Source organism: Temnothorax nylanderi, unplaced genomic scaffold (assembly GCF_030848795.1).
Source record: "Temnothorax nylanderi isolate EJ_2023f unplaced genomic scaffold, tnyl_v1.0 TNYL_tig0055_pilon, whole genome shotgun sequence".
NCBI lineage: Eukaryota > Metazoa > Arthropoda > Insecta > Hymenoptera > Formicidae > Temnothorax > Temnothorax nylanderi.
This window is the reverse complement of record NW_027249117.1, coordinates 977,393-999,674: the sequence shown is the minus strand read 5'-3', so window position 1 is coordinate 999,674 and position 22,282 is coordinate 977,393. Positions and strand designations below refer to the sequence as shown.

The 22,282-nt window shown below is 36.7% G+C and overlaps 3 protein-coding genes across 5 annotated transcripts in view; 1 reads left to right on the top strand and 2 right to left on the bottom strand.

Annotated features, from left to right (window-relative positions):
- LOC139772958 (ATP-binding cassette sub-family G member 1) overlaps positions 1-14,412 on the bottom strand; it is a 54,034-nt gene extending 39,622 nt beyond the window's left edge. The window contains exon 1 of the mRNA XM_071707042.1: positions 14,397-14,412. The gene's annotated coding sequence lies outside the window, so the exon portion shown is untranslated. The remainder of the gene's footprint in view (positions 1-14,396) is intronic.
- On the top strand, positions 278-2,554 carry LOC139772956 (uncharacterized). Of its 2 annotated transcripts, XM_071707037.1 has the most exons (4): positions 278-432; positions 502-551; positions 654-771; positions 1,354-2,554. In XM_071707037.1, exons 3-4 carry the CDS (start codon positions 663-665, stop codon positions 2,082-2,084), a joined length of 840 nt encoding a protein of 279 aa, XP_071563138.1. In that variant the 5' UTR covers positions 278-432; positions 502-551; positions 654-662; the 3' UTR covers positions 2,085-2,554. The 2 variants fall into 2 exon arrangements, with proteins under 2 accessions (XP_071563138.1, XP_071563137.1); XM_071707036.1 differs by lacking the exon at positions 502-551.
- Positions 14,413-15,591: 1,179 nt separating the features above from the next.
- Positions 15,592-22,282, bottom strand: part of LOC139772954 (ATP-binding cassette sub-family G member 4) — a 45,522-nt gene continuing 38,831 nt past the window's right edge. For both annotated transcript variants that reach the window (XM_071707033.1, XM_071707032.1), the window contains 5 exons: positions 20,372-20,535; positions 19,881-20,049; positions 19,664-19,764; positions 18,862-19,203; positions 15,592-18,781 (listed from right to left, as the gene is read on the bottom strand). In XM_071707033.1, coding sequence (XP_071563134.1) covers positions 18,623-18,781; positions 18,862-19,203; positions 19,664-19,764; positions 19,881-20,049; positions 20,372-20,535 — 935 coding nt within the window. In that variant the 3' untranslated portion in view covers positions 15,592-18,622. The remainder of the gene's footprint in view (positions 18,782-18,861; positions 19,204-19,663; positions 19,765-19,880; positions 20,050-20,371; positions 20,536-22,282) is intronic.

Below are 22,282 nucleotides of genomic sequence, written 5' to 3'. Positions count from 1 at the left end.
AGATTTTTCAAATTTGTCACATTTTTTAATTTAACCCCACCCCCACCTATTATTTTTGCCAAATATAACAATTTTTCCAACGCAAATTTAAGAGCGTCAAATGCCAAATACATCCATGTGTATTTTTATTATGATACCATTATTAGATTTTTGGCAAGACGAGATGATATGTGGTATAGGCGTCGCGCTGTAGGTAGGTGTTGCGTTATTTCTGTTCAAGTTGCGCCGTACGCTTAAAAATTTCCATTTCAACTCCGGGATGACCGAAAGCGCTGATACGAAGGCCAGCGCAAGGCTATTTCGAGAGTCCTGGACTAGCAACGGAATGTCGACTCCGACATTATAAATACCGCCGAATTGTATCGGGCGGGCAGTCGCAAATTGGAAAGAGACGGTATCAAACCTAACAAAGACCACTCCATTAATTATAAAGTGCGTATTTATTTATATAATTAAAGTTCGAGACAAATATTTAATTGTATTTCGCGCCTCTTCCTCAAGATCACCCTGTAGTACCCGCCTCTCCATGCCAATGTTACCACAGGTTAAAAGTAAAATAAAACTTTTCCCCGCTACGATGGCGCTCCTGCGACGCGTTTCGTGCTTCATTCCAATTTTTTGTGCCAAATAGACCACACGCGTTTATTTTCCAGATAACAAATATGGGTAAGAAAAGCAGAAAACGGTCGATTGAACACGACGAGGAAAAGGAGAATAGATGGAGGAAACGATTTCGACGTCTGGAGAGACAAATAAAGAACCTCAATCGCAGTAAGTTGACAAGGTTATCAAGATTACGACACGCATAGACCACACGTACAGGTTAGGCCTGTTACGTACCGGACTAGGTCCGGGACCGCGTCTGCACGAACAGGAGTTCGACCGGACGCAAGCAAGATGCGTAGGCCACACGTACAGGTTAGGCCTGTTACGTACCGGATTAGATCCGGGGCTGCGGACAGTAGTCCGACCGGACGCAGACAAGATGCGTAGGCCACACGAACAGGTTAGGCCTGTTTCGTACCGGATTAGATCCGGGGCCACGTTTGCACGAACAGGAGTTCGACCCGACGCAAACAAGATGCGCAGGCCGTGCGTACAGGTTAAGCCTGTTTCGTACCGGCGTAGATCCGAGGCCGCGCTTGCACGAACGTTAGTTCGACGGGACGCAAACAAGAGGCGTAGGCCATACGTGCAGGTTAAGCCCGTGACGTACCGGATTAGATCCGGGGCCGCGTTTAACCTTAATAAGGGACGGACAAAAGTTCGTTCAGACGCAAAAGCGCACGCGAAAATTGAAAAAGTTTTCACAGGCCGTCGACGAATATTATTTTCAGACTCAAATGATTTCAGATCACAACGTTCCTGAGTCGTCACCAACGACGCAGCAATCCGTTTCGGAGACCGAGGAGCCCTTAGCCCCTATACAGGGGACACCACCGCCAGAGGATCCGATCCAAGCGGACGATCAACCGCTAGAGACGAACCAGGTCGACGAGAACGTTCTCAAAGCACTAGGAGAGCGCGTGGCAGTTGACAAGCCACTTGGAGCCCCGATATTCGAAGAAATCGTACTAAGATGGACAGATCTCTTCAAAGCCGGTCTTCCAAAGGAAGAAAAATCCTTGCTGTTGAAGAAATACGGAACACCAGAGAATTGCTTGTTCATAAATCAACCCAAGATAAATCCCGAGGTAAAAGCTTCTCTCAATGAAGCATTCATAACCAGAGACACTCGCTTAGTTGACAAGCAAGAGAAAGTAACCGTCTGCCTGGCTGTATTAGGGACAACTTTATCGGATTTACTGAAAGGTCAGCCTGTCGATAAATTAACGCTTCTAGAAAGATTGAGCGATATAGGAAGGTTGCTAGTGGATCTACAACGGGAGGAGACTCTCACGAGGAGAGCCCTGATCCTCCCTAACCTCAATGCATCGGTTAAAGAAGCCCTTAAAGCTACAGTCGTGGATGAGTGGCTCTTCGGGAAGCAGTTGGAAGAGAACCTTAAGACGGCGAAGACGCTAGAGCATTCCGCTAAAGGACTGAGCAAGACAACACCGAAAGTACCACCCAGTCGTATATAAAAAAAACTCCAAAGGTCCGTTCCGTCAACAGACCTACAAACGACAGTCCACGACGACGGGCGGACAAAGGAAACCTTACAGTCAGCGACACTCGGGATACCGCAAGCCGGAACACGATCGATATCCGAAACACGATCGATATCCCCAGAAGAAACGTTCCCAGGTAGCAAGGTGACGTTAATATGACGTCAATAATTCGTCATTTTTTGGGTACGACGTCATTTTACCAACTTAAGACGTATAAATGTCGTGACTTTTTTGACGAAATAATCGTAGAATGACCTCATTATAACGTACCATTGACGTCATTTGTATAACCATAAAAACACTTCGACAATTTAACCAAATTATAACGTCCAAGTAACGTTAGATTAGTGCCCATTTAATGACGTTAGTTATTTATCCATTGTACGACGTATCTGAGACGTCAGAATTTCGACCAATAAAAGACGTTAGTTAAATCACTTTAATACGACGTTCCTGGTTCGTCAGATTGTAGACCAATAAATGATGTTAGTTAACTGACGTTAATACGACGTATCTGAGACGTCAGACTTTAGACTAATAAAAGATGTTAGTTAACTGACGTTAACACGACGTACCTGAGACGTCAGAATTTCGACCAATAAAAGACGTTAGTTAAATCGCTTTAATACGACGTTCCTGGTTCGTCAGATTATAGACCAATAAATGATGTTAGTTAACTGACGTTAATACGACGTACCTGAGACGTCAGACTTTAGACTAATAAAAGATGTTAGTTAACTGACGTTAATACGACGTACCTGAGACGTCAGACTTTAGACTAATAAAAGATGTTAATTAACTGACGTTAACACGACGTACCTGAGACGTCAGACTTTAGACTAATAAAAAATGTTAGTTAACTGACTTTAACACGACGTACCTGAGACGTCAGACTTTAGACTAATAAAAGACGTTAGTTGACTGACTTTAACACGACGTATCTGGTGCGTCAGTTTGTAGACCAGTACCCAACCCAAGGAGCAAAGTGACGTCAGAAGACGACATCGACATAATGACGTCTATTTTTAGTCATTTTTGGTCTATGACGTCGGCAACTAATAATGGACGTTTATAAGACAATGATAACTATTTCATGCAGTGTTATAGCTATCAAGAAGATATCATTACAAGATTTTTGAACACTTTAAAGATGTACTTGTTATAGACAAGTACAGTTACTAAGGAAGCATCAGGGTCAGAAGATCGTCACTGTTCACTGGATCATCGAAGTCAAGCAACACGGGCGCGGTACTGTACTAGGATGGGTGACCGCCTTGAGAGAGCGGGGCTATATGCACATGATACGTAAAGAAACAGTTAAAAAAGCGTTTTTTTTCATAGATAAAGAAGAAAAACGTTTTTTTATAAACGTTTATCAAGTGGACATTTTAATTTCATTTTACATTTTAACATCTTAACATTTTAATTTCATAAAAAATAATGTAGATTAAAAAGTTGTCGTCTATTTGACGACATTTTATGGTCAGTCTTGTGACTGCCATTCCAAGATGACGTCCAAATGTTCAAAATCTGACGTACTTTTATTTCGTCCCGGCGACGTCATTAATTACGTATTAGTGACGTCAATATGTGACGTCACGGAGATGAGACAAAAGTACGTCATTTTTACGGCACTTTGACGTCATTTCATAACGTCGCAATCGTCAGAACATGACCAAAAAATGACGTTAAACAGACGTCACCTTGCTACCTGGGTTATTAGATCCGGTAAGGAAATTTGCCGGGCGTCTTAGATATTTCCATACAAAATGGGAAGAAATCACCACGGACGCGGTTGTCTTAGAATGGATATCGGGAATAGAGCTACCGTTAGAGGAAACAATTTGTCAAAAATCGATTCCAAGAGAGACGGACTGGTCGCCTGTAGAAATATCACAAATATCAGAACAACTTGAACAATTACTGAGAAAGGGGGCGATCGAGGAATGTGAGAGCGCCCAAGGAGAATTTATATCACCAATTTTCCTTACGCCGAAAGCGGACGGCACTAATCGTTTTATTTTGAATTTGAAAGAATTAAACGAATTCTTAGAGACAGAGCACTTCAAATTAGAGGATATCCGGACAGCGAGAGATCTTTTGCGTCAGGATTCATTTATGGTAACGCTAGACCTGAAAGACGCATATTATGTCGTCCCGATTAAAAAATCGCACCGGAAATACTTACGTTTTAGGTTTAGGGGAAAACTCTTCGAGTTTTGTTGCCTTCCCTTTGGACTGAATATCGCGCCTTACATATTCACGAAAATTATGAGACCGGTGGTAGCCTATCTAAGAAGGTTGGGACACATCTCCGTTACATACCTAGATGATCTTCTTTTAATCGGTAACTCTTATCAACTTTGCCTAAAGAATCGAGATGAAACTCGCGATTTATTACAGGAGTTAGGTTTTGTGATTAATGAGGAGAAAAGTCAACTCGAACCCTCAAGGATTCGAAAATATCTAGGATTTCAACTAAATTCTAAAAGGATGCTAATCGAGCTCCCCGATTCTAAAAGAATCAAGGTACTGTCCGATATCCAAAAATTTGAAAAATTACGCTCATGCACTATACGGGAATTCGCGTCATTCGTTGGAACACTCGGGGCATGCTGTCGAGCGGTACGCTACGGTTGGGTGTACATGAAGAGCCTTGAAAGGGAAAAGACGTTAGCATTGATAGCGAATAACGACAATTTTGAAAAGACAATGATCCTATCAAATAATATTAGAGAGGATCTAGTTTGGTGGAAATCAAACATCATGTCGGCAAATAATCCTATTGAGATAGAAAATTACAAAACGGAGATTTTCTCAGACGCGTCCCAATCAGGCTGGGGTGTAAGCTGTGAAGATGAGAAATCCTACGGACATTGGGATGAGGAAGATAGGAAACACCAGATTAATTACTTGGAGCTTCTCGCGGCGTTCTTTGGGCTTAAATGTTTCGCGAAAGATTTGAGAGAGATTTGTAACGTACTATTGAGGATCGATAATACGACAGCTATTGCGTATATTAATCGGATGGGTGGCACGCGGTACAAAAACCTTAGTAAACTCGCTAAGGATATTTGGATCTGGTGCGAGCAAAGAAATCTGTGGATCTTTGCTTCCTATATCCGTTCGGAAGAAAATACGATAGCTGACTTAGAATCAAGAAGAAGAGAACACGAAACAGAGTTTAGTCTGTCGGGATATGCGTTCAACGAGATATGTCGGGTGTTCGGAAAACCCGAGATTGACCTTTTCGCGAGCAGAATAAACGCAAAATGTGCGCGTTATGTCTCTTGGCGGAAAGATCCAAATGCGTTGACTATCGATGCATTCACAGTCAATTGGCAAGCATATTATTTTTACGCATTCCCTCCTTTCTCAGTAATTCTAAAGATGTTGAGAAAGATCCAATCTGATCGGGCTCGAGGCGTAATAGTTGTCCCTCATTGGCCATCACAAGCGTGGTACCCACTTTGTATGGACATGTTTGAATCGGAACCGATTTATTTCAAACCAGATATGCATCTTTTACTCTCTTCGTGTAGGGATCCACATCCCTTATGGAGGCGCCTTACCCTGGTAGCCGGAATATCATGCGGCAAGCCCTCGCACTAAAAGGAATACCAGAAGACTCCTTGGACATAGCAGTTTCGTCCTTAAGCGATTCGTCCGTACGTCAGTACGAAACGGCTTACAAAAAATGGTGGTCTTATTGTCAAGAGAACCACATCGACGCCTTCACGATTTCAATCCCGAATATTTTAAGTTTCCTTTCAAGAGAATTTCACACTGGAGCGTCGTACGGGACGATAAATAGCTATCGCTCGGCTATCGCATTTATATTGGGACCGGAAATCGGCCAAGACGACAGGGTAAAAAAGTTTTGCAGAGGCGTCTCGAAGAAACGACCACCGAGACCAAAGTACAACTCAACTTGGGACCCAAGGATCGTGATAAATTTTTTGGAAAAATGGACACCGAACAACGAGTTAGACCTAGAAAAACTTTCATTGAAGCTCGTCACGCTACTCGCTCTAATAACAGGTCACAGATTTCAGACCTTAGCACTCATAGATGTGCGGAATATCGAAAAAGCAAGAAACTTAATCGAGATAAAGATTCCAGCGAGGATCAAAACTTCGCGTCCAGGAAGAGAACAACCAACGTTAATAATTCCGTTCTACCCTCAGAATAGAGATATCTGCGTGGCATCCACACTGGAAGCGTATATGGAACGAACTCGAGAATTGCGAGGCAGATGTACAAGCCTCTTTATTTCGTTCAAAAAGCCTTACAAGGCTGTATCAACGCAGACCCTAAGCCGCTGGGTTAAGTCAACACTAACGATAAGCGGAGTAGATACGAAGACCTTTTCAGCATACAGCACGCGCCACGCTTCGACCTCGGCGGCAAAAAGGAGCGGCGTCAGCATAGATACAATTAAGAAGACAGCAGGTTGGACCATAGCTTCAGAGACATTCGCCAAGGTCTACAACCTAAGAGTGAGAGAAGAAAAAGAAGTATTTGCAAGGGCAATTCTAGAACAGTACCCAGGTAGCAAACACAAGTCATTTTGACGTCAAATTTTGGTCCTTTACTGACCATTCCTGACGTCACTAACTGGCGGCATAATGACGTTAAAATGACGGTCTAATGTCACAGACAATTGACGTCATTTTCTGACGTCTTATTGACGGCAAAAATAGTTCCATTGTACGACATACCGGTTTCTAGAAATGTTTTTGATGAAATTAAAATATTAAAATGTCTACTTGATAAACGTTTATAAAAAAATGTTCTTTTTCATTATCTAAGAAAAAAAAACTTTTTTAACTGTTTTGTTTACATGCCATGTGCGTATAGCCGCTCTCAAGGCGGTCACCCATCCTAGTACAGTACCGCGTCCGAGTCGCTTGACTTCGATGATCCAGTGGACAGTGACGATCTTCTCACCCTGATGCTTCCTTATTAACTGTACTTGTCTATAACAGGTACATCTTTAAAGTGTTCAAAATTCTTGTAATGATAATCTTCTTGATAGCTATAACACTGCGTGAAATAGTTATCATAAAACTATAATCACACGCAACTACATCCACTTATACCATAAATTCGCCACTTCAATCATAAAGTTGCGAAACAAACACATTGTAGTTAATTTTGTGGTTTTTATTTTATTATTACTTTATTAAACAATATTAAGAAGTAAAAATAGTTATATTACAAAAAGACATTATTTGGACGACTTTAAGACGTCTTTAGATGGTCTAAGAAATGACGTTTTATAAACGTCCATTATTAGTCGCCGATGTCATAGGTTAACCTAACCAAAAATGACTAAAAATAGACGTCATAATGACGTTATGGAATAACGTCAGTATAATGTCATTTTTAAAGACATAGTCGCTTTTTGGTCATTTGACGTCATTTGTACAAACATGACTAGTATTTGACGTCAAAATGACTTGTGTTTGCTACCTGGGTAAGCATTAGAAAGCATTAGAAATATAACTCCCTGCTAAAAAAAAAAAAAAAAAAAAAATATATATATATATACATACATTTAAAAAAAAAATAAATAAATAAAGAAAAAATAAACGCACTTCTGCCGTAATAGGCTTTAAACGTCTACAGGGTGATCTTGAGGAAGAAGCGCGAAATACAATTGTACGATTAAACGAACTTACCTGTAAGTGAAGTTCTATCGTAATTGTATGTAGCGCCTCTTCCGAAGAGATCACTTCCCACCCACCCATAGCTAAGAGACCTTAGCCCCTAAGAATTACGGCAGCACTTTGAAGAAATAAAGCACGAAACGCGTCGCAGGAGCGCCATCGTAGCGGGGAAAAGTTTTATTTTACTTTTAACCTGTGGTAACATTGGCATGGAGAGGCGGGTACTACAGGGTGATCTCTTCGGAAGAGGCGCTACATACAATTACGATAGAACTTCACTTACAGGTAAGTTCGTTTAATCGTACAATTTTAATATCTTTCAGAATGAAGTTTAATCCATACAATGTAATAATGCTACTTTCTGCAACTTTCACTGCTTTCAACTATTCACCTCTCTCTCTCTCTCTCTCCAAATTATGTTATGTACTTCTCGCTCAGCGACTCAAATCTATCTGCCGTCCGTCCGTGCCTTCCTTCAGAACGCGCGAAGGCTTTCCCCTACTCCATATAACCTTCCGGACTTCCTGCTTATTTATTTTCGTGCTAACGCTATCGAAATAGCGTAAACTCCTCGCTGTCAGCGCCTAGTGCTGACCTTCGCATCAGCGCTTTCGGTTGTCCCGGAGTTATAATTGGGATAGTGTATTATTGTAGCGGTTAATGTGACGCACGTTCAAATTTGCGACTGCCCGCTCGATCTTACAATTCGGCGGTGGTATTTATAATATCGGAGTCTACATTCCGTTGCTAGTCCAGGACTCTCGAAATAGCCTTGCGCTGGCCTTCGCATCAGCGCTTTCGGTCATCCCGGAGTTGAAATGGAAATTTTTAAGCGTACGGCGCAACTTAAACAGAAATAACGCAACACCTACCTACAGCGCGACGCCTATACCACATATCATCTCGTCTTGCCAAAAATCTAATAATGGTATCATAATAAAAATACACATGGATGTATTTGGCATTTGACGCTCTTAAATTTGCGTTGGAAAAATTGTTATATTTGGCAAAAATAATAGGTGGGGGTGGGGTTAAATTAAAAAATGTGACAAATTTGAAAAATCTGATTACGCCATTGTAAAGAGCACAAAAAGCCATAAACCTTTTGTACCAAACTTTTTTTCATACGCCTTATATTTTCGAAGATATTCGCTAAAAACTATAAAATCCGTTATTTTCGAGGGGTTGTTTCAACCCCTAAACGTCGAGATAAGCCGCAAAAAAAAATACGAGTCTAATATTTTTTGATGCTCAACAACATATCCAAAGCGCATCCAAATCGGTCTCGGACACCCCCGACCGTTCCCTTGTTAGTTAGCCCAGTTTCTACATTCGTCAAAATTTTTTATATGTTAGAAAGGATTACCGTTAACAGTTTGAGTATGGTTTTTTTGTCATTTAAATAATTAGTATTGTTTAAACAATTAAAAAATAAAAAAATTTTACCAAAAAGTTTTGAAACTTAAAATACAATATCAATAATGTATGTTTTTCATATAAAAAAAGTTTTAGAAATATCTCACTGTTTTTATTTATGTTTACCGCAAAAATGTCGATTCTCCATAAGGGATAATGTTAATTTCATCAACTTTAAACTTAAATAACTCTTAAATCGTTTAGTAAATCACTTACAGAGTATTTTTAATTTAATTTAGAAGAAACATCTCGAAATTTCAGCCATTTCTGAAGCAACCGTTCAGTGGATTCGTTGCAATTTTTTTGCAGCACATCAGAAAAACTAAAAGAACAATCTCACAAATTTTTATCGACTTCTCACTGTTTTTAAGATTATAAGTAGAACATCCTTAAGTTGTGTCATTTTCATTCTACATATAAGAGTTTCCAAGAAAAAGAGAAAAAAGAATAATATTTAATGTAAGAATAACATTTCATTTTAATTAAATTTAACATCATAAATATATTAATTTAACATAAACTTTCAGATAGCGTGGGTGTTACAATTTTGTGTTAATTTTTTACATATTATTTGTGTTATTTATTTACATATTTATCTTCTATATTAAATTAACATAAAAATTAGAATGGACGTTGTGAAATGTGTTAAATTTAACACAAAGTTTTTTAATAATTGTAAAAGTGTAATTCTCGCAAGTTATACATTACATATTTGCAACGTATTCTTCTGTTGCTAATTTTAGAAAAGTGAGAGAGATTTTCTTATAATCTATCTTTCCTGTCATTTTATATCAGTTATTACATAAACAAGTAATTAAGTAATTATTAGCCACATTAGTTTTCTTTCCCGTAAAAGAACTCGAAGCTAAAAAGAGAAGAGCAGATTTAGTAAATATGTAATTTGCAGATATGCATATTTTAAATAATAACTCTAGAAATGGTTTTTGCAACTGTTTGCAATTATTCACGCGCGTCTTAAAAAAATAATAATTGACTCAAGATTGCATAATGGTATAATAGTTTCCGACATCTTCATTGCATCCTTTAATGACACACACAGTGAGCATGATTAATTAAACGACGGAAATTCTACGTTTTTATTGTTAGATACTAACATATGATTAAAAGTCACGAAAGTAATCTTAAAGACGCTAATGTACACAGTAAAAAATCGTGTGTACAGCCAAATGCCTCGTCATCTAATTAGTGACGCGCATGAATGGATTAACGAGATTCCCACTGTCCCTATCTACTATCTAGCGAAACCACTGCCAAGGGAACGGGCTTGGAAAAATTAGCGGGGAAAGAAGTTGAGCTTGACTCTAGTCTGGCACTGTAAGGAGACATGAGAGGTGTAGCATAAGTGGGAGATGGCAACATCGCCGGTGAAATACCACTACTTTCATCGTTTCCTTACTTACTCGGTTAGGCGGAGCGCGTGTACATAGCGTGTACATAGCGGTCCATATGTTAAAATTTTTTTGTGTCACCAAGATTTGATTATTATTTCAATGTAAAATTAACATACAACAGGTATGTTATTTTTTTCTTAACATTTTTATGTGTCCCATTTATGTCAACGTAATAATTTAACACTTTATATATGTCATTTAGAAATTAAATATTATTTTGAGTTCTTTTAACACAATTACTTCAAAAAAATCAACACGTCTTAAAGTTATTTTAACACATAAACAAAAGTTAAACGTAAATTTTTAAATAATCGTAAACTTTGACATACAAAATAATTAAATTTACTAAAATTAATTGTTTCTATTACACATAATTTAAGTAAAATCTACACATAATTTAAGTAAAATCTGTAAAATATAATTAATATCATGTGTTAATATAACTTGAAAAATAAAGTCAAAAGAACAAATATAAATGTAAACTATAGTGTCAATTAAATAACATTTCTAATTTGTCAACAAGTAACACACGATGAATGAGTCATTTTAACTTATTTAGAGTGAACTTTCTGGGACATGTAAAAAATGTTAAAATTACGTTTTATTTTTTACTGTGTAATAGTGTGATCTACCTTTCTGGTTAATTATCTCCCATCCGTAACACACTAATTTACGACGTATACAGTATATCCTAATAAGCAAATTGCTTGTAGTATAACAAGAGATTGGCAGCAGATTTGCTCTAATGTCGCAACTAATCCGGTATCATCTGTATTCGCATTAAACTCGTATTTTGCCGTACAGAGCCTGCCAATATAATCTGACAGCAGATTGTCGGCAGAAACCGAACAGAATCTATCATTTCGTAAACATTTGAATGTAACACATTATTTAAATGCGGTTACGAAATGGCAAATTTTGCTTCTAGTTTCTACAGTCAATATGCCATTATGTTTTGTTAACAGATTCTGTTACATTTCTGCTGACATTCTACCGACGAAACTTGTGCAGCAGACACTTTCAAAATAATTTGCTCTCGACAGATTTGGCTATTATATCCGGGATTATATCCGGGATTATACATATAAGTTGTAAATTTATGCATGCCACAAAAAACAAACAATGTAAAACGCCGCATTTACGATTTGTCTCGGAACTATAATTACTATCATTTTCTATTCGCGAATTCATTTAAAAAACGACATTAATTAAATGTAGATTTTATAGCATGTAAATTCAATCAAAAAAGTTAAAATAAACGTTCTGTGAAATTAATCTTATATTTGTTCTTTGATCTTTGATCTGCCATTCAGTTATATCACTAATAATCACGTATCCGTAATACAAAAAATATTTTATCACGGTGCATGTTTCGACCAGTGTATTATAGTGCATAGGTCTTGGATAAATTGTAGATAATAAAATCCAAATAATGTAGTTGAATAAGAAAACAGCCAAACGAGAAATCATAAAATACGACCTTGCAATGATTTATCTGGTCAAAAGTTCAAAAGTCTAAAAGATTTTGAAAGAATTATCTTTATATATGTGATTATTGTGATTAAAATATTCTTTTAACGCACATAAATCTAACAGGATACATATTATTAATCTCTTACATAAAGATCAAATAAAAGAATAAAAATCGAAATACAGAAATCTAACAGAACAAACTTATTGTTAGAGTAAGTACAGGGAAGTTGCCAGTAAGTCGAAGATGCCTGCACTTTGTTAATATTTCATTCATTATCCGATAGATGGTAATGTTTTTAAGTCATTAACGTGAGATTGTGTGCGAGGGGCTTTTCACTCAAGAAATCTGGAAATCAAAGAACTTGGACCGCGGCATTTGCAATGAAATTTCTATTGACTCCCATGTTGATTTCTAAGATTTCTTCGGGATTACCAGTGATTTCCACGGGATTACCAGTGATTTCGAGCCGGGCTCGACTCGGGCGAGGTCGGGACAAATCGGTTTTTTTTTCGATTACTTATATTCGTACGAATCAAGTAAGATGTTAAGAACGTAAAGCAATTCAAATTTTTTAAATATGTACGAAATTAAAAATAGTTTTTCATGATAGTTTTTAGATTGTTTTTATTCTTAAATAAATCTCAAATATATATTTACTCAAATATATATTATAAACGTTACGAAACAATTAAAACTGATTTAAATAAAGATGAATATTAATAGATATTTGGAAAATTCCTTATTAAAATGAATGAAATTTAGAAATTGAATAAAAATATTAGTTTATTAATTGTCTAAACAAATTATTAGTCTCATCTTAGATAATTACTATTAGAATCCTTTCTAAAAAAAGGCATGTTAAGTCGATACTCGCATATCTCGAAGTTTATTGTTGCCGCTTTTCCGCGATGCCAATTGGTTCTCTCGCTGCGCTTACTTCATTTGCAGCTGTCATCGTATATTTTGACAGTTGTGTGTATCAAGAAGTTAATAGTGTAATAGTAATAGCATAATGTTAAAGCTAAATAGCGCGCGCGAAGCGCGCGTCTGTGGTGTCTAGTTAAACGTTAAAAGTGAATGGTTATTTTGATGAAACAAAAGTAATTACAATTCTACAAGAAAAAAATATTGTTTTAAAAAAAACCATGTTTTAAAAACTGGAATGAAAAATGATTCAGTGTCGAACATTATAGTCGTAATTGTTTTGGTATGAAATTATAAGGTTCGTTTAATGTTTTAAAAAGTATATTAAAACGAATGTTTCTACACAACTTATCTGCAAAATGTATTTAAATCATGTAACTGCGTACTACATAATACATTACAGTTTGAACTACATAAAATACTTTTAGTACTTTTTAATAACAGAAGCATTAATTTGTGATTCATAATAATCTTAAATAATACTCGAAATAATACATAAAATTACACAAAGAAAAATTTTTAATACTATTTATTTGATAGAATCCGATAGAATCTTCACATTTTTCAAATAACAATTATTACTGTGTCTGGAATTAACAGCCATATTATACAGTCTTTTTACTTATACCATAAATTTTTTAAAACTGATTAACAATATATTTGGCATCACGTATATAAATAAAATAAAATAAAATAAAATAAATAAAAAATAAAGCAACATTACACGGAGAAAAATGTTAGGTTTTGACGAGCGAATATTAGCCTGTGACATCAATATTGTAGTGCTGGAATGGACATAGTCATCAGGTAGCCTTACTGTTATGCTGCTTATGCTTTAGGAAGACAATTCCACCATGCTAAATCCTATTCTTATGGCACATGTACGCGTCTTTGTCTTACATATGGCAACAATGCATTTCCAAAGTTGTTTACTTTTCTCAATTCGTCGCATAATCTCGCGCATAACCTCTATTGTTATCTATAGAGGTTATAACCTCTATCTATATAGCGACGCCTCAAGCACAGGTGCCAAGTGTACGCTAATGCCGAAAGTGTTAGTTCTGTCCTAGCCTAACGTTGTGCTGTAAGAAACTAAAGTTTAGACTACAACTTATGTTACCACAGCATAAGGCATTTTCCTGCAATACAGTAGCGAAAACTTAACCCACTCTAAATGTGACTCTATGAGAATGCAATTTCGTCAGCACTACGTGTTGGGCTCCGCGTCAACAAAATTTTTTTTCCGTGTAATCTTTATAACAACTGAATTTCATTACGAATCGAAACATGAAAAACGAATATTTTTATTCTACACACAGTTTCACGACAAAATTCACAACAAACTTATGTACTTTAGTAAAAAAAATTAAATATTATTTCTACTTACGAAGGGTTATTACTTTATTTTGATAAACTTTATTTTAATCTCGAACTCGGACTATCTCGGATTATACTTCGCCCTCGACTTCGCCTCTTGTCAGCTGAGGTCGACAAGACTCGAGTTAGCACGAAAGAGATCCGAAGTAATGCGAAGTAATCCGAAGTAATCCGCTAATCAGTATGAGTTGGTGTGAGTGCGTGACACTGAGAAAACTTTTATAAGATTTCCACTTTGATTTCTATGTGATTTCTATCCATGGCTGACAGATTTCTGAATGATTTCTGTTGATTACTAAGATTTCTAAAAGATTTTCTTAACGTTAAAACAAGGAAATCCACGATTTCTCAAGTGAAAAGCCCCTCGATTGTGTGTGTTATTCATACAACGAGTGGAGACACATACACTCCAGTTTTATCTTGTGTATTCGAAGAATCTGGGTAGATCTGTTCAAATCAAGTAATGAATAGGCTTTATAATATTGTACTCTTCTTTGTTAAGATCTTTTATTGTTTCTTTTCATTGAAAGTGGATTTATTTAACATATTTTGAAACTACGTGAAATAACTGTCTCATGACCTGAATAACCATTTCTTTTATGACGTTAGTGTATGAAGAGTCAGAGGTGGAATTTTCTCCTCGTCATCGGGATAAAATGCCACTTTAGGAAAAATACTATTGTCGTGACGGATTATTTTATTTACACGAATATTAACATAAAATATTTGTGTTCTTATATTTTAATTTTTTTAAATATCGTGAACGCTACAATATTCGCATATCTAAATATATATCTAAAATAAATGTATATCTAAAACAAAAATATCAATTTTTCTGAAATTGTGTGTTTACTAATTGTTAAACTAATGGTTAAACAGTTTATTGTTAAAAATAAATCTATGTTTTTGTATACGTATTGCACTTCATTTATTGAGTGCTGCATGTCTCTCACAGAATTTATATTGATTGTCTTCTTCCATTAGAAGTGGCATCTTACCTATCCAAGCATAGGGGTAAGATTGCCAGTTTTGCAGGGATGTAATCAAATTACATTTTAATGATAACTTTTAGGGTGGCTATTTTCAGCACTGCTATGTAAAAACTTAAGTCTTGCAAAAATGCATTTTGCAAAAATTTCGAAGCGGTTGATTATTGGTATGATAGGATATGAGGATTAAAAAAATAATAATAATAACAGAGATCATTGAAATTGAAATTTATCGTAATACGAAAAGCATATTTTATTCGTATTATACATACAACATAAAGTTAATTATATATTAATGATCATGCCAAACCGGCATAATCAGGTACGTGCACATTTCGACAAAACTTGTTTTATAAAAGTATATCTATATTAACAATCGAATATGCTATCGATTGATTATTGTTTATTTCATTTTTAGGTAAAAATACACATATCGCATCGTAAAAATTACATTATCCGTTTGAGCGTCATGATCGTATTAGTATGTAATTGCATTTGTAAATCGTCGATTCAAATCCTTAACGTTGATGAATTATGAGAATATACAAAGAACTTTATTTACTAATTTACAATTAGATCGTTTTTTAAATCGCTGTTTTCCTCTCCCGTCCTTAAAAGTTTTCTGTTAATCTTTTTGCCACTTAACGACCCAGACAACCAAGTCTGTCAAAAGCAGATCTTGCCAAGTATTTGCTATAAATTTTGTCGACAGAAAGACTACAGATTTGATACCGATTCTGATATATCACATAATGTCGGCAGAACGTCAACAGAAGTATAACAGAGTCTGCTAACATAATCAGACAGCAGATTCGCGGTAGAAATTGAGCAGATTCTGCTGGAACCGTTCAGGGTCCGCGCGGTTTCTGTTGCCAATCTGCTCACGTTGCCTGTCAGTAAGCTCTGTCTGCTGCGCGGTTTCTGCTACCAATCTGTTGTCTGATTATGTTAGCAGACTCTGCTGGCGGAACACAAGCTGAATCGCGGACGCAAGTTGATGTCAGTCTGCTGACATGTCTGATCAAATCTGTTACCAATCTACAGACTACTATTATTTTGCTTACTAGGAAATTGACACTTGACACTAGAAAGGTCGGGGTTCACGCTTGTTTAGAAGAATAACTTCGTATTCTGTGTATAAAAAATAGTAACAATTCATAAGTAAGAACAAATCAACTTGATAATTTAATAATTTGTTCTTGAAAATTTGTACAAACTTGACTTCTGAACTGATACAAGTGTAGATTAGCGTAGAAAAGTTCGTCATTATTCGTGACGAGCTGTCAAAGAAATATCCTTACATACAATTGCTCGCCGTTATCTTCGGCGACGAAATGTGGCTGCGAATATTCATAAGCTTTTACAGGAATGCGTAAACACTTGTTTCGACATAATCTATTTATCAGAACCGCCGTTCTTTATAAAGCGTCAAAAACACGTGGTCTTCAAAGTACAAAATTAATCTGGCAAGATACGTAGAAATTCGTGCGCTTATATAAATCACCTTGGACGTTCGTTGTTTAGTCCGAATATAATTTTAAGAACACAAGCATTCACATTTGATTTTTTCTAACTCTTTCTTCTTCTTTTTTGCATCATGAAACTCACAGCCATTGGATAGAATAGAGTGATCGTTCGTGAAATACGTCATCGATTAAGGGGATGCTGGAGCCGCAGGCGAACTCGATCAGCGTCGATAAAGAAGTGCTCACCGACTATATCTGTCCTTGTATAGACAAGGATATAGACAAGGATAGCACCTAACCTTGCATCTTCCACTGGTCTAAGTAATATCTTTTTTTTTAGGCTTCAAATCTTACTTCTAATTGCACGATATTATTCCTGACAGTTTTTTGTAGAGGGCTGCATCACTATTTTCTGTATAGAAAAACTGCAGAATTTTTGTATAAAGCAAATATTGTCGTCAGGTGAAGACAATATTTATAAAAATAAATTTTTTTTTAGTTTATCAGAAAAAATCATGTACAGCCCTCTACATTTTTGTGCGTACTTTAATCGTGTAAAAGGATTTTCCATTCTGTTCAGCCAATTCAAAGATATTGCTTAGACCAATTATGCCTTGTCGCTGTCACTCCAGGATCCCCTTAAGGCCGCGTATTCGTCCACTAAGGGTAGACACGATCGAGGGCGACTGATAAGTCCCTCCCGAGGATCACGCGTGAATTGATCCTCTCGCTTTGCCTTCCCGTAGAGCCGCATAATTTAGTGATAACCGTTCGAATCCTTCTTTTGAAAAATTTTTCAAATGACTCAAGCGTATAAAAATTCGAATTGCCTCAAATATTATTCGAAACTGGAAGAGTCTTGAAAGTCTTGAAAAATCTTGAAAGTTTCGAAATTCTTGAATTTGTAAAGAATCTCTCATTTGAGGTGTTCGAATATCTGAACGTTTAAAATTTTTAGAAATAAGATTATTTTCCGTCTATGAAATGGATAATTGGAATTAATAAGTAACATAAAATGTTTAAAGAAAAAAATTTGTTTTCAAAACATTCAAGATCATCAAAATAACTTCAAACATTTTTTTATCTCGACTAATATTCGAAACAATTCTGGACGTTCATTATATAGAAGTAATTCGTACTTAATGTCTCGAAGTCATTCTGCGATCGCATCGCGCTGACAAACGCTTGAATTTCGACGATAAACTTAAGATCGATGCGTGTGCTTGGCTGTGTTCTAACGAAAATGGGTACTGATACAGTAAAACAGGGAAGATACATATTTCGGATATTTATACGTGTATACTATAGAATAGTACCCTGGATAAATATGTTACAATATCGTAACTACCAGCCGACGTCGTTATTAAACTAAATCATATAAATAAGTTACATCAGTATTGGTCCTATATATCAACTAAGCAACCCTAAAACACGAAAGAAGTATGTCATATTTTGTGGTACTTTCGAGACGTACCTCTTCGACGGCGAATGGTTGTCACCGTGAAAGTTCTCACCGAGAAATGCCGCGGAAATCCATCATTCGCGTAAAATTTTCTGTGTCTTGACTAAGTTGTGAGGCGCCGCAAGCGAGTCTTCGTATCGCCAATATCGCCATTTTACAATATCATTACGAGATTACCGATTACAAAAAAATGCGTCTGTTGTTGTCTGCGCAGTTCTACGCGGTAAAAGGTAAACGTAAAAGTATAACACTTGTGCTAACTTGTTCGTCCACTCGCAACCACATCTGATTTTACAAGATGCTTAAGCGCACCGGTAGTCTACCGGGCGGTCTTGATCTTCCAACGCAGGAAGAGATACGCGGCGATTCGCAGCACGACGAAGATGAGGAGGAGAGCGAGAATATCCAAAGTAAAGTCAGCGTCGAGCATGTCCAGTTCCTCCAGGGTCGTCTCCGGATTTTTGAAGTGACAATACACCTAAAAAAAAAAACACGGAAATTCAGCAACATTGTTTGCCCACGGCTATTAACGTCGTGCGGATGCGGCATCAAACCTACCTGGAAACATTTCAGTTTCTCCCGGCCGTAACCGTAAATGGTCAAAGCGGTGCCTTCGAAACCGTATCTGATGTAACTAAGGTACGTGATCCATCGTAGATAGACCGGGATCGCGTCGAAGCTGACGAAGAACCCTGAGAAGAGGAGGAAAGGCACCGACATCACTGGCGCCAGGAACACACCGTTCTGCACATTCATCGCCGCGCCGACCACGAGACCCACCGATTGCGCGACGAAAGAAATCAGTAGACAGGTGCCCACGAACATGGAGAACCGCGTTATATCCGCCGGCTGACTTGTCAGGAAGTACACGACGGTGACGTACAATATGCAAAATATGGTCTGAAAAGCAAAGGACGTGAGAGTAACCATTTATTCATCGTACAACGGTTACATATACATTGACAGCTAAGTCTGTCGAAAGCAGATCTTGCTGAAGTATCTGCTACAAATTTTATCGGCAAAAAGACTACAGATTTGATGCCGGTTCTGATATAGATATCACATAATGTCGGCAGAACGCCAACAGAAGTATAACAGAGTCTATTTATTATCAGACAGCAGATTGGCGGCAGAACTCGAGCAGATCCTGCTGAAACCGTTCAGGCTCTGCGCGGTTTCTGCTACCAATTTGTTGTCTGATTATGTTAGCAGACTCTGCTGGCAGAGCACAAGCTGAATGCAATTGATGTCAGTCTGCTGACATGTTTGTCATGTTTTCAAATCTATTACCAATCTGCAGACAGACTGCTATCATTTTGCTTACTGGGTTTCGCTTATATCGTTAATCGATGAATCTTACCTGGAACGGTAGATCCGAAACGGTAATCGCTAAGTAATACGACTTGAGAGAGTACCATCTGTTAAAGTTTTCTTTCAAAAGCACAGGCAGTTCCAGCGGGACTACAAATAAAAAAAAAATTAGTGTTTTATAGATATGTCACGATGTATCCATGAAAATAGTTTTTCGCGGTTGCAAAAGTAATAAGTATGATAAGTGTAAGTTGCAGACGACTTACAAGACAAAATTGTGATTGTCATGGAAGTGTACATGAGGAACAGCATGTTGAAGAACAAGAATCCCAGATTGCTAAGTACTTTGGCGCCGTCATTTCCGATATCGTAATACAGCGCGCTGATTAACGCTGCCACCAGAATATGAGCGAAGAGTCGGAGATACATGAGAGTCTGTAGACATAATAAAGAAATATTAGAATTAGATAACATCTAAAAATTGAGAAACACATATTAGAAATAATGGTATATTTCATTATAATAGTCGCGGTTATATTAAAGTTCCCAGACACCACCGTGTTCAAAATCGGGACATAAGCTGTCTTACAGACGTCATTAAGCTTGTCTTTTAGACATCATATCATACGACGTCTTAAAGATATCTTAAATGTCTTTAAGATGTCTTATGTACCGATTTTGGACATGCATGCTGTTTAGGTTGCAAGTATCGTAGAATTCGCAATTACGAATAGACAATGTTTCTTCAAATACCTACCCAATCTCTACGACTGAAAAGTAAAGCACGTTTCAGAATGATGTAAAATTGCGTTAATTCAGATGTGGGATATCTTTCCGGTGTAACTACAATGGATTCGTCGAGCAAGGCTATGTCAGCATTGTCCTTCTTATCCGGATCCATAGATATTGCCACATCCAGTGCTAAAACATTAATTTTAATATATACATTACTTTATATTATTTTCAAAAATTGCAACTGTAATATAATCAGAAGGAAGCCTATGTGGTGTCAAGATCCACATACACAGAAAAAAAAGGAAGTGTCAAATCAACACTGATATACTTATATACTATATGCAAGAATATATAATCTTGAAATCAGATTATATTGCATTAAATGAAGAAAACTTGCTTGAATGAAATTATTTATGTAGTTAAACGAAGTTTTATATAGTTTAATTAAGAAAAAAAACTTGAAATAAAAAGTTGAAATTCTTATAAGAAGATTACTGATACAAAGTATATCAGTCGAGAACAGAAAAATATCTGCTGCAAATGTTGCCGATAGAATGCCAGCAGAAATATAACAGATTCTGCTAACAGAATGTAATGGCAGATTGATAAGTGAATAAAATCTACCATTTAATTTTAAATAATGTATTCCATTTACATGTTTAAATAGTGAAATGACAGATTCTGCTCGGTTTCTGCCGACAATCTGTTGTCAGATTATATCGGCAGGCTCTGTCGGCAAAACACGAGTTCAATGCGGACACAGATGATGTCGGTTCTGTTGTGATATCTGAGCGAAATCTGCTGCTAATCTATTGTCATATTGCGCGCAGATTGTTTACTGACTATATTATATTATATATATATATATATATATATATATATACTAGCTTTTTCGCCCGCGCAAAGCGCGGGCTCAAAAGTTCTTCCTTCTTTTCTCCAAATAGTAATATTTACCCCAAAAAATTTTTTTTTCAAAAAGGGACCTTTTTTAGACAATTTTATATGGGAGCCCTTTGTCCCCGGGCTCAGACTCCTTCCCAAAACTCTCTACGGTCTAAGTTAGAGTATCATGAGATAATATACCAAATTTGGTTGTTCTAATTTGAAAACTGTGAGAGTAGAATAATAATATCACAAATTAAATTGATCATCAAATTCTAAACGCAACTAGTGCTAATAAACATTCTTTCCCAGCAGACCTTTTCCCCTCGCTTCGACCCCTTCCCAATACCCTCTACGGGCTAATTTATTAGACAGTAGACGATGTTATTTCCCCGAATAATAATATTTACCCCCAAAAAATTTTTTGGGAAAAAAGGGACCTTATTTTTATTTTTATTTTTATTTTTATTTTCTTATATTAATTTATTCTTTATCGACACCATCCCCGAAAAATTAGACAAATTTTGGTACCGGTTTCCAGAAAATCGGTCCATTAATAAATAAGTAGTTCGCGGTCAGACAGACAGACATTGGAAAAATTTTGGAACCGGTTTCCCAAAACCGATTTCCCAAAATAACATTTTTGTGAAAAATAAAACTTTTTTTTTTAAAAGGGACCATAAAAATTATGTATATTTCCCGAAAAATTTTGGAACCGATTTTCAAAAATAATTCTTTAAGATTCGGTTTAAAAATCGGTAACAAAAAATAATACACATCATTGCCATCCCCAGAAAATTCTACCCCTGTTTCATATATAATTCTTTAAGATTCGGTTGAAAACTGTACATTTGCATAGCGGAAAAACATACATACATTTTTTCAAGAAAATCGGTCCATTAATGAAAAATTAAACCCATCGACACCATCCCCGAAAAATTAGACAAATTTTGGCACCGATTTCCAGAAAATCGGTCCATTAGTGAATGAGTAGTTCGCAGCCAGACAGACAGACAGACAGACATTAGAAAAATTTTGGAACCGGTTTCCC